The sequence below is a fragment of the Rhamphochromis sp. 'chilingali' genome, assembly GCF_963969265.1.
Source record: "Rhamphochromis sp. 'chilingali' genome assembly, chromosome: 3".
Taxonomy (NCBI): domain Eukaryota; kingdom Metazoa; phylum Chordata; class Actinopteri; order Cichliformes; family Cichlidae; genus Rhamphochromis; species Rhamphochromis sp. 'chilingali'.
In genome coordinates, this window is record NC_137931.1 from 45,016,007 (window position 1) to 45,028,529 (window position 12,523).

The following is a 12,523-nucleotide window of genomic DNA, read 5'->3' on the forward strand; positions in this document are numbered from 1 at the left end:
AAAAGCCTATACTGGTGTTTTTATAAGTCATGTTTGACTTTTCTGAATAGATTCCGTGATGCTTAGAACTCGAATTGCACTGCTAGAAATAGTTTATTTTGATGCACATGCTGTTTTCTTTGCAAATTTGCATCATAGGATTGTTTTTTGTTTTTCCTGCAGTATATATAAAAATTGGTGTATCTCCAAAATAAAACTATGAAGATACTCAAAATAAATTTCCTGTTGTTGTAAACTATTTTTTGCAACTTTTTTGTATTTAAAGTTTTGAGGGATAAACCTCTTAAATTTCTCCAAGTAGAAATATATGTAAAAAAAAACAAAAACGATTTTCAATTTTTTTTGTAGTTTATTGCGCTTTTTTGCAATTAATGTAGTTACTATGGACTTAATGCAGACATATTATTAAAATTTGGGCTATAACAGTTGTATTGATGTATAGCAACTTGAAATGCTCCCACAAATGGCACTACAACATGTAAAAAAATAATATAAGCTCTGGCAGACTTGGTTCTATGGTAGGTCTTAAAGGGTTAAATAAATATCGTCAAATAATCGTGATCTCAATTTCAGTGAAAATAATCGTGATTATCATTTTTGCCATAATCGAGCAGCCCTACAACAAACTGATCAAAGACCCACAAGACAACACACATGCCATCAATACAATGTTGGACCGCCAATCAGGATTATTTGAGATCCTGTTGGCAGATTCTTCTCACACCTCCTCCTATCATGGTGACGACTATAATTCAGCACACTAACTGCAGTCACGGTTACCTGACAGCTCAGGTTACTGTGTTCATCCCTTCAGAATAACACTGTCAATCGCTCTCCATGTGAACAAGAGTACATTGATTTCTTTTTCACTCTGTCAGAGGAATGGACGGCACTCGCTCTTCCCTACAGCTTGTTTCACCGGTTATAACTTTTGCCTGGTTTACAGTCCACATTATATACTGCTCAAACACCCGGTGAGGTTAACTAACCAGCAGCCACTCTCTACCTTTGCAGTGTAGCTTTATGGCTTTAAGGAAACTAGTGAACGCTGTTCGCTTGGTTAACTATCAGAACAAAGGTCGCCTCTCACGCATCCACACACATTTCTCTCTTCATTTCCCCTGACAGTTTAAACGATCCATAACTATCTCTACGTGAATACTGTGGGGTTTTAGCGTGTAGCTGTGCTAGCTAGCCGCAATTGCAGAAGCATGGGCAAAAAATGCTATCACCCGATTGGTCAGTTAGCATTCGAAAGCCTCTGCTATTGGCCAACGTACGCATCCGTCACCAACAGAGACTCGCCTCGCTTTGCCAGCTGAGACTCCCAACTCCTGACAAACACAAGGCCCTTCTCCCACTTCTGCTGACGACCAGCCGCAACTTCCACAGTCTAACCTCCTGAGCAAGACATGCTGACAATCGCAGCCGAGATGAACGTACCGTGTAGTACGACAGCAGGCCGGCATTGTAGTCCAGAACAAACCAGCGATACTGCCAGCCTTTCATGACGTTGGTCCACTTGCTGAGCGGCCCCTCCATGATGGACGCCATCTTTACAACAGGCTCTGGGCGGGGAGGAGTCGGATATGGTGTGGGGTAGGCGTCATGGTATGAGGAAGATTATCGTTCTGATGATGATGATGACGCTCATCACATTCAGCATTCAGTGAAAATAAAGTAAGAGTAGTCACTTGACCAGGAGATCATGCTCTGACACAAAACGACTAAAACTATAAATAAATAAATAATCATCCAAGTAAAAGTCGTTTCCAGTGATTTTGATAAAGATGTTGTTATTATATTATTGAATCTTACCTTTTTTTTTATATCCACAAACGTGTGAATTACCGGAGTTCATTTTAAGTGTCTGCTATGCTGTCCTAGTTTCATCAATTATTTTTTTTACAGAAAAAGTCAAATACACTACAGATGCTATGTTTGCTTTGACAGTGCTGATGGAGAACAGTAGAGAGAGTTGCAGGACATGTATGATGGTTGTAATACAACAGGGATTGGATCTGAGTCCCTTCTTGGTTGCCATGGTGATGGACAGGCCAGACCAGGGGCGTATCAGAATTTTTTCATAGGGGTGGCCATATGGGGGCCACTTAAAATATTGGGGTGGCACACCAAAAACAGAATGGTGCATGGGTGCTGCAGAAGGGTGGGGGTGACAATGGGAATCGTGAGGGGCATACAAAAAGCCCCTGGGTCAGACAGGAGTCTCTGTGGACTATGGTGTGTGCAGACAACGTTAGTAAGGGTAGGGAGTAGGTGGCAGAGAGCCTAGAGAGGTGGAGGCATGCTCTGGAGAGAAGAGAGAATAAAGTCAGTGTGAGTGAGATAGAAGACGTGTGTGAATGAGAGGGAGAAAGGCTGAACGATAAACATGGAAAGAGTAGAGGTAGTGAAGCTCGATGAGTTTATACACCTGGAGTCAGCCATCCAAACCAAAGGACGGTGTACAAGAGAGTTGATAGAGACAGGGCCTGCTGCTTGACAGTAAAGATTTTCAACTTGAATATTTTATTGATCTGTATCCAATGTGTAATTTTAAGTGTTCCTTAAGCTTTTGAGCAGCATATTTTACACAGAAAGATTTAATTCAAATCAAGTCAGTTTTATTTATGTAGTGCCAAATCACAACAAGAGTTCTCTCGAGGCGCTTTGTGTTGTAAGGTATAGACCCTAAGATAAAAAAGAGAAAACCCCAAATAACAAATGGCCCTCATATTAGCAACACTTGGCTAACATCGTCTGTTCCACTTGAAATTTACTGCAAATAAACCACAAACCAAACAATATTCATCAATATCTTTATTATTTACAATAGGCTTAACACTGATAAGCAAAACTTCACAGTAATATAATGTGAGCTTTAAATAAAAAAAACAAAACACAAAATATATATTTTGTACAATAAAAAAGTTAATGTTAACATCTGCCATTTTTCATCCCTGTTTAGTTTCACATATTTCATTACGGTGTGTCTGTGTGTTGATTTTACATTGCACTCATACAACTGAAGACGCGGCCTTTGGTATATTGATACGTACGCACGTTCTCCAGAGCTGTACTCCACAACAGGGAGACATGAGAAGACAAAATAAACAGATCTACAGGATCAATGCAGTCAAAAAACATAAATAAAGTCAATGTAAAGGACTGAGGATGAGCAAAAATGTTGTGGTCAGGCTTAAATATTAAACAGCATTGGTCTTGAGATCAGGCTTGTGAGTTGGTACGAAATCAGTTCGCTGACAATCAACAATTGAATCCTTAAAAAATAAAATAAATAAAACTGTTTGGAAAAGAAATGCGTGATTTCAGGATTTTTTCTTTCACCATCTAAAAAGGCGTATCACACAAAGTAAAGAGGAACTAAGGCCAATCTGGTGCTAGTCAGTTCTAAAGGTTTTAGACTGAAGTGTGATCAGATCAGGCAGATTTGTGTGACCGGACTAACAGCGCTAACAGCGCTAACAGCCACAAATAAACCCCATTAGTTACAGATTTTCCAAATAGAGTCCGACTGATACAATTCTTGATCCAATATTCTTTCTTTCAGACACACAGAACTAAAAATATTTCCTTAGCATTTATTGGGGTAATCTGTTCATGTATTTATTTATGCTGTGTTGCCAACATGAAATTCGCAGAGCACCCTCTGGTGGACAAGATATAGAATATCAACATTCATAACGTGGTTGAAGGGTGTTTCTCACATCTCTTCTAAATTTTAATGCATTTATTACAAATGCTGACACCAACTGGCAAATATCCAATATGGCCAAACAGCACATGTTGACATCGGGCCGTTAACCTCCAAATGACAGAAACCGGCAGTGCAGTGACAGGATTATAACGATGTCATTGAAATCGAAACATACGCATGAGTTTTAATGAGGGACTTGAACATTCTGTGAGTCCTCGCAGTGGACAAGTTGTTTCACAAAAAGGCACCAAGAATTGTGAAGAAAGGTGGCATTTTTCATTTCATGTTATTTTAAATGCACAAAAATCAGCTCGTCTAAAAGCAACCTGTTTGGCAAAAAAGGGCAATTTTACTGACGCACAAGAAGAAGAAAAATTAAAGGATGAAATGCACCACAAAAAAAAAAAAAGACATGCCATTGAAAGGCATTAAAAGTGTTACGGACTTGCAGCAGTGTTTACAATTTTACATGTACAGAGCATGTGTCAATGAACCAATGAGATCGAGGCTGTATCCAGTGTACATAAATATGAGAACCAAAGAAAGGAAACAAACAAAAAGGAAAATAATACAAGTTGTGTATGTGCTGTACACAATTCTGCTTGTGCTCAAAAAACAGAGCAGATATCTCTGGACTTATTTAGTGTGATCGAAACAAAGTATGGGCCAGTAAGTTAAATGGAAAAAAGAATATGGCACCTTAAGGGATTAAAGAGACACGCAGTTGAACATTCAACCAGGTTGAGAACAGAAGAATACATTCATAAAGCAGATAATCAGATCTGGGTGGATGGGCCTTGAAATACATCTCTTCAGTCAGAAACATTGTTTTTTATGCTGTGACCACAGATAAATCTTTTGATTGCTGGATATGAAAGAAGTCAAATATTTACATAGCTTTTCTTTTAAAATAGGTCTGTGCTTTAAAAAAACCCCAAACAACAATAATTTAAAATTCAAGTTCATACATAGACATTCTAAAAAGCATTTTTCTGTGAACCAAATAATGTACAAATTGCTCATGTGCTGAAGACATACTGCAGTTAGTTGAGAGATCAGTACTGTGTGATTAGTGTGAAGTAGGTCTCTGCATTTCGCAGCGTTCTTACACTGAAGAATGAGGCACTGAGGCCATGACTAGGCTACAGGGAATCCAGCACTGTCCACACTCGCAAGGACACTTATAAAAACACTGTCCCAGTTCACCTGCTCGTGTGCTACCCTGTGCTCTATCTTTCCTCACTCCACGTGTTTCAGCTCCATCGTGCAAAACAACGAAGCAGCGTGCGAGGATAACTGGACACGAATAATGAAATGCTTTAAGGGGCTGGGGAGATTCCCCATTCTTGTGGCACTACGTTAAGGTGTGGACATTAGTCACAGAAGCAAAGACAAATTCTGTGTTCGTTCATTATGTGTCAGTGCTGTGGGGAATATCTGTGAAATGCACACGTTTACTTTTGTAGGCAATCGCTAAAACTTTTATTATGATTAGGTGGACATGTGGAAATTTCACGGTTACTATTGAAAAAAACAAAACAAAAGCAACCAGACTTTAACCCCACACAAAGGACAAAGCAGGTGTGGGTGTTATTTATAACCTTTTTACACTTGTCCAACTGGCCTATGAGAACACCCCCCACCACCCCTCGTACCTCGAAGGAGTTCACATGAATGTAGTTTCCGAAATGGCTCACGATCACTTGGTTCTCCAGACACAGAGGAAAACGGTACACTTACATATTTGTAAAACAATTCTTGAGTTTAAATTGAGGGGAAGCAGAGTGAGCTTTACCTACTCTGTCGGCTGGCTACACACAGCTGATACACTCGACATTCAGGCAGCAAGGACGCCTTTACATCAAGGCCACGTAAAAAGTTGTGGTGAAACGTTTTATGGTGCGACTTGAATTTAGTTTGGTATATTATTTCTCAATATGTACAGGTTAGAGGAAAATTAGTGTCCACACTGGCATTTTATCAAACTGATTTGTAAACAATTAAAAAAAAAGTTATTTCTTGTAGTGATAGTGTGAGGTACAGCAGAGGTGCGTCTCGATCCGTCCCCAGAAAGCTGTCAACAGAACCTGAAACATAAAAAAGGAATCAAAGCGACCTGTTGGGTAGTTAGAGGTGAAGATTTGTGGCGTCACGGTGGCTACCTCTGCACTACGTCACTAATCTCTTTAATACAGCCGTGTAGGTTATCCAGTACAGTGTTGGACCCCACGCCACCCAACCCCCCACCTCCTGACGACGAGGCTCTCAGTTCTTGCAGGCTGAGCTCCAGCTTCCCCACTGCCTCTCGAAAGGCAAACTTGTTCCTCATCTGAGGGATGCAGTCCACATAACCTGAGCAGTAGTCTAGCAGCTGATGGCCAGCGTCCAGAACCTGGCTGCTGGAGGGGCTTTCGGAGCTGGCGTGGAGTGCGCTGCTCAGGCATTCCGCGCAGTCCAGCAAGGCCTCGCGGCTAACCCGCTCCAAGGGCGCCCTCTCCACTTGCTGCCTAGTTCGCCGCAGTGCCACTTTGGAACCAGCAGACAGTGCTGTGTGCGAGGGGGCAGTGGTGGTCGCCCCATTGGCCATTTTAGTGGGCGTTGTGTTTGTGGTGGCAGAGCAAGAAGAAGAAAAGGAAGAAGCTGGAGGCACTTGCGGTGGTGGCACTGATGGTCTGCCTGTCATCATTCCTCCTGACATTCGCCCTGACCTTTGACCTTTTAATGTGTCCCCATTTACTTCCACGGGCATTCCTCCGACTTGCTCTTCTCCGTCGCCGCTGTAGGAGTGTTGCAGACTGCGCAGAGTAGGGGGAGGCGGCGGCGCACACTTGGGTTTGACGAGGCGTGGCTTGTCTCGGTCTGCTTGGTGCTCAGACAGCAGTTTAAAGCGGTTCCCCTGAGAGTCTAGCCCGACCAGGTGCACGTCACCTGGGCTGTGCTTCAGTGTGGGAGAGATCAGCACTGGGACTTTGTGGTTGTGAGTCGGCCCACCTGCTGCAGCTGATGACATGCTCAAGCCCGAGCACTTGGAGGGAGATGTCCAACTCTGCTGCCTGTCCAGTCCTCCACTCTCCTCTCTACCCTCCCTGACTCGGGACAGGCTGTCCGAATCCCCAACTTCCCCCCCGACCCCCGGTGCCCTCACCCCTACAGCAGTGCCCCGGGGTAGTAGCTTGGCTTTGGGCCTTTCCCTGATCTGTGCAGTCCCCTCATCCATCCTCCTCAGCAGAGTTTCTGACGGTCGTGCAGCCCCGTTCTCTGGCTGAGAGGTTGTTGAGGCAGTCCTCTCTAGAGGCGGTTTAGCACTGCGGTTCCTGGGTAACGTCAGAGCCATGCGCTCCAAATCAGGCAGCCCAGCTGACATTGAGGAGGTAGAATTGGACCTAGGGAAAGGTTTAGGCCCACCAACTATATTTCCACCCTCGTCTGCGGAGCATGTCTTTCCTGTCCGTAGCCCCAGGGTCTTTTTAATGAGTCTAGGGGTAAAAAAGCCAGCCAGCCCACTCCAACTGCTACCACTTGTCACCTGTGAACCAAAGCCTCCCCCAGAGGGTTTCTGTCCAAAAGCTGCCCCGCAGCAGCGAGACTGTGCCTGGATAGGTTCCCCATGTGAGTGGGAAGGAGACGCAGAGAAGCCCCCTAAACTGTCTGACTGGGGCAGGGGAGGAGGAGCACTGAAATCGGGTGTAGGCTCGTACTTTTTGTGAGGTTGTGTCTCCATCTCCCGGAAGGAACTGCTTCTCTTGGGTGGCATCGGAAGGTTCTGTTGGTGCTGAGAAGACTGTGACGAGGAAGATTTCTTTTTGATAAATGAGCTAAAGAAGCCAGTCTTGCGGTCTCGTGTAAATGTGCCCACATCCTGTGCATCCTCTAAAAGGCTGCTGGGAGATTTATCTCTTGACTGTTGCTTTCTGGGGAGGGCTGGGGAGGTGCCTGATCGGCCGTCCCCTCCGAGCAAAGATGACGCCCAACCTGGAAAGAAAAGAGGAAGAGGAGGAATCACAATCATACAACAGACCGACTGAACTCAGCAGGAGCACAAACATCTGTTAAAAGCTTGCTTAATAGCTTAAAAGAGACATAATGAATAACTGCTTTTTGGCTCGCTCATCTATACATCAATGTCACTCATGTCAGGCAGCTGATGCTGCTGTATCCTGTATCTCCGCCTTTGGGATTCACAATCTGAGAAAAAGCATTCGAAGAAGGTGAACAGACTTGTCTTTGAGCCCGTGCCAGTCAAGGAAAAGCACACAGTAATTCAACGATTCACAAGCTGCTGTTTCAAAAGATAATGAACACACTTCAGGGACTGAACAACAGAAACTGCACAACTTCTCTAACATGGAAAGCTGCTGTGTCACTACGCTCAAAGAGGAAGCTGCAATTGTGTTACACTTCTGCTGACCTTTAAATCGGCACAGAACGCCGGGCAGCTTCACCAAACAAGCAGATGAAGTGAAACGAATGAAAGAGGAAGCTGCAAACGCTTTTTCATTACATTTAGAAAACCTGTGATGTGAAGCAGCAGATAGGAAAGCAATAAACCTCAGACACACAGTTCCTTATCTTTAGGAACATCATATACATTTAAAAATAAAACAGAAAGAGGAAATGCTGAGATTCAAGATGTTCATTCAATGTTTGTGCACTGATTATTTCCTTATGGGCACTTTCACGATACCAGTGACGAACCAAAATGGGGTTTTAGTGGACTTTAGTTTTGCTGTTTATTGTGCAACAAAAACTCATTGACACTTCTTTCTTTATTGGTGAATACACAAGTTCTTGGACCAAAGCCCTAAAGACTTATCATAGAAGCATATTTGGTTTTCTTTCAGTTCATTTACACTTAACTTCCTGTGGTTGCTCCACTTAGTTCCTGTATTAGTTAACAGACACAGGTAAACAGAGGCATCAACGCCCTCCCCCCAGCACATGGAAATGATTTTTATTTCAGTGAACCAAAATATTTATTGACACCTTGTTTTAGTGAAGTACGACCACGTCCAGACAAAACTGACAGTCACATAAGGAGGTGAAGAAAGGTACACGCAGGCGAAGGGTTGACAAACCATTTTACACACGAGACAAACACACAAAAACCCAACACAAAGCAAATAAATAAGTAATAACTTAAAATAAGATACAACGTTATGTACATTTAATATTAGTGAGTGAACAGTGAAGTATTGATGTATCATCATTATTAATTGGAGGAATAATATTAATGGCACAAATAGACCAGGAGAGAAAATAAACAAAAGCTTATGTTAATCAGATGATGACTGTGTCACAGTGAAGATGCAATTATTTATTTGAACATAAAGACAGGTTATTGTATTAGAGGAGTTTGAGTGCTGGTGTCTTTTTACTTGAGGATGCTGAAAACATTCGATTTTAATGCAATTAAAAAATACAGCTGAACAGGAAACTTGCAGAGTGAGGCTGTAATGCTGTTAAATCTCAGGCAGGACAACAGTCTGAGGATAACAGACTAAAAACGAGATGTTCTGTGATCGTGAGAGACGAGAACGTCATTTTAACCCCCGTGCACAGAGCGCACTCATTCTGTATTCCTTTTATTATTTCATTGTTGAATATTTACTTGTTTGTGGGGTTTTATGCTTATTTAGTGTGTGCAAGCTTCATGGGTGATCAAAAAAAAAAAAAAAAAAAAAAAAACATACTTAAAAAGTGCTTATGAAAAATTGATCAGGCAGTTAGACATAAATATGCTGACCAATGAATGCATGCAGGCTTTTGCTGCTGGTCGGCCAAATGAATGACAGATGTCAGATGGTGATCGATCAGCTGTCGGGGAAAATGACGGCCATTCTTTTGAGGCGGCGGGCCAGACGTCGCTGCAGCTGACTCTCTGAATCAGTGTCCTCCGACGTACCTGCAGAATCATAAAGTGAGGCACCCGACTGGTTGGTAGTGACATGGGCACGGCTGGCTGTACCTGAGTGACCGTGCGTGCAGTGGTCGGTGCGGCCGTCCAGTCCACCCTCGATGTTTTCCTTGTTTTCTGTGTGCTTGTGGAGTGGGCGAGATTTGGAAGGCAACAGGGGCATATCATGACTGAAAGACTGCAGCGGCCCGCTGTGATCAGAGGATGCTGTCTTACAGAGCTCCTCTGCCACCTCTGCAATGTGCAAAGAAGAAAAGCATTCAGCTGAGAGGCATTTACTACTCTAATCCAGCAAAGTACACGCTGCTCGTTTACTGACCAATTAAACCTGAATATAGGAGAGTGAAAAGAAGATTCCAGTTTGTTAAACTCCTGTTTGCACATGTTCACTTGTTCTTTCTCTACTCTCACATATTTAACTGAATTACCTGAAGCTGTGTTACTAAAGGTCAGTAGGCTAAATAAGACCCAGTTTGCATGATCAGCCAAGTCAGTGCATGTATTTCAGAGTCACAGTGAAGGTTTAGAGGCTACATGTCATAAGCTGCACGTTCCTGTACCTTCAGAAATGCTCGAGCCGTGAAACATCGTTTCGAAGGCTTGGTGGATCTCTGCAAACGAAGGTCGATCCAACGGGCTCCACTGCCAGCCTGACAGCATGACACAAACACAAAGACGAGAAAGGTTTTATACATGAAAGCAATGAGACAATAGCATTCGACTTCAAATCGGTTATCAAGCCGTCAATCTTTGTTTCTTTGGTTTATTTATACTCTTTTGTATTTCTTGAAAGACGTTATGCAAATTTACACATAATTGCTGTTTCACTTCATTCAAACATGTACAGACGAGCACTCCCTGCGTGTCTCTGAAATGTGGAGCAGCAACAGTCAGGTAAAAAAAACATGCACTCACATGCCCTCATCAGCTCATAAACTTTGGGCGGGCATCCCTCAGGTTGCTCCATGCGATAGCCTTTCTCCAAGAGATCGTAGACCTGAGACAAATCGATACCCGGGTAGGGAGACATGCCATAAGTGGCAATTTCCCAAAGTAGCACTCCAAAAGCTGTCGGAGAAACGAGTTCAGAGGATCAAAGATGAGCACACTGAAAATTAATTCAAGACGGCAAAACGATGCTGGAAAAGCTGCACTGCTCACCCCAGACATCAGACTTGATGGAGAAGGTGTTGTAGGCAAGGCTCTCCGGTGCGGTCCATTTGATGGGGAACTTGGCCCCAGCGTGGGCGGTGTAGGTGTCACCGGTCATCAACCGGCTCAGGCCGAAATCGGCAACCTTCACGACATGATTTTCACCGACCAGGCAGTTCCTTGCTGCGAGATCCCTGAGAGGTAAAGAAAACAACAAAATTGGACATTTAGAAAAAGACAAGTGAAATATTATACACGTAAAAGAAGCAGCATAAACACACACACACACACACACACACACACACACACACTACCTGTGTATAAAGTTCTTTTTCTCCAGATACTCCATGGCAGAGGAGATCTGCGTTGCCATGTATAGCAGCGCAACAGCATTCACCTCATCGCGTTCACACTCTCTCAAGTAGTCCAGTAGGTTGCCATGTGGCATATACTCGGTCACAATGTAGAAAGGAGGCTCTAACGTACACACACCTGTGGGGGACAGACTGGTTTAAAATAAATACTGAAGGAAACGTGAAAATTACGGAAAATCAAAAGTTATCCTCAAAATGAAAAAAAAAAAAAGGTTTAGCAGCATTCATAAATACTGACCCAGCAGCTGAACGAGGTTTGGGTGTTTAACCTCTTTCATAACTGCTGCCTCTTTCAAAAACTCCTCTACTTCCATGGTGTCTTCCTGTCATTGCACAAATAGAAACAAAAGAAAACATTTTTGTTAAAATCAGTGGTCTGGACAGAAATGGGAAATGGTGCAGCAACAATAGGCTTAATCACATGTAATACCACTGTCCACCTGCAGGTGGTGGTCTGTGATCATTTTTGGGTCATGCCCTATAATTCACAGCTGCAAATATGAAAATGTGACACTTTAGAGCTGCAATCTCAGATAAACAAATAGTCAACATGTAGAAATAACTCTACGCACCTTTAGTGTTTTGACAGCCACAGTGAGGTTGTACTTTTTCCACACTCCGACATACACCTCCCCATACTGGCCTCCTCCCAGCTTGTGCTTCATGGTGATGTCTGTGCGCTCCATCTCCCACTTATCATGGATGGGTGACACACCGTACACTGTAGGCTTGTTACATTTGGGTGCAGGGTAGTGCAGCGTGGTGACCAGACCATCAGGTACAGTGGAGTGGTGATGGACCAGCTCGGCCAGAGTGGCGAAGCGGCTTTCGGATGTTACGTACACCTGATGGGGAGGAAGCATGAAGGTGGATAAGGATGAAAAAGAAAGAAAAAGGTCAAGATTATGAACAGACCGAGTCTGTCCAGAAAACATCACTCTAGTGAGCCCGTTTAATAATTTAAACCCAATCCTTCTACCTTTCCATCCGTGGCTGTGTTGATCCGGTAGTGGTACACTCTGCCCTCATAGCGCAGAGATATGGACAGCTGTCCGGGGCTGCTCTCGCTTTCTCGCACCAGAAAACTGCCATTGATAAGTGATGAGAGCAGATACTCTGCAGCGCTGCGGGAAACGGGCCCGTGGTACCAGCTATGCTTCTCCAGGCTGTTGACCGGTGTGATGTAGTTGGAGGGAACCCATCCCTGACCGTTTTTAGACCTCACTTCACTCCACTCTCCATTCTGGTTGTAGCCCAGCACACGCAGCTTCTCACCTGAACACAGAAGGAGTGGGTTGTGCAAACATATTAAAAGGTGCCGATTATAACGAAGGAGTAGTCAGCTTATCGGTATCTAGACAATCC

The 12,523-nt window shown here is 43.6% G+C and overlaps 2 protein-coding genes across 6 annotated transcripts in view; both read right to left on the bottom strand.

The window, feature by feature from the left end:
* The window catches only part of osbpl9 (oxysterol binding protein-like 9), a 48,572-nt gene extending 46,976 nt beyond the window's left edge, over positions 1 to 1,596 (bottom strand). The window contains exon 1 of the mRNA XM_080878388.1: positions 1,444 to 1,596. Coding sequence (XP_080734514.1) covers positions 1,444 to 1,554 — 111 coding nt within the window. The 5' untranslated portion in view covers positions 1,555 to 1,596. The remainder of the gene's footprint in view (positions 1 to 1,443) is intronic.
* Positions 1,597 to 2,802: 1,206 nt separating this feature from the next.
* Positions 2,803 to 12,523, bottom strand: part of abl2 (c-abl oncogene 2, non-receptor tyrosine kinase) — a 28,588-nt gene continuing 18,867 nt past the window's right edge. For 3 of the 5 annotated variants that reach the window (XM_080876897.1, XM_080876899.1, XM_080876898.1), the window contains exons 3-11: positions 12,138 to 12,433; positions 11,731 to 12,003; positions 11,397 to 11,481; positions 11,099 to 11,276; positions 10,794 to 10,978; positions 10,548 to 10,700; positions 10,193 to 10,282; positions 9,684 to 9,866; positions 2,803 to 7,690 (exon numbers count right to left, since the gene is read on the bottom strand). In XM_080876897.1, the coding sequence (XP_080733023.1) occupies positions 5,877 to 7,690; positions 9,684 to 9,866; positions 10,193 to 10,282; positions 10,548 to 10,700; positions 10,794 to 10,978; positions 11,099 to 11,276; positions 11,397 to 11,481; positions 11,731 to 12,003; positions 12,138 to 12,433 (3,257 nt within the window). In that variant the 3' untranslated portion in view covers positions 2,803 to 5,876. Of the gene's footprint in view, positions 7,691 to 9,461; positions 9,867 to 10,192; positions 10,283 to 10,547; positions 10,701 to 10,793; positions 10,979 to 11,098; positions 11,277 to 11,396; positions 11,482 to 11,730; positions 12,004 to 12,137; positions 12,434 to 12,523 lie in introns of all 5 variants that reach the window. The other 2 variants (XM_080876896.1, XR_013970950.1) reach the window with 2 other exon arrangements.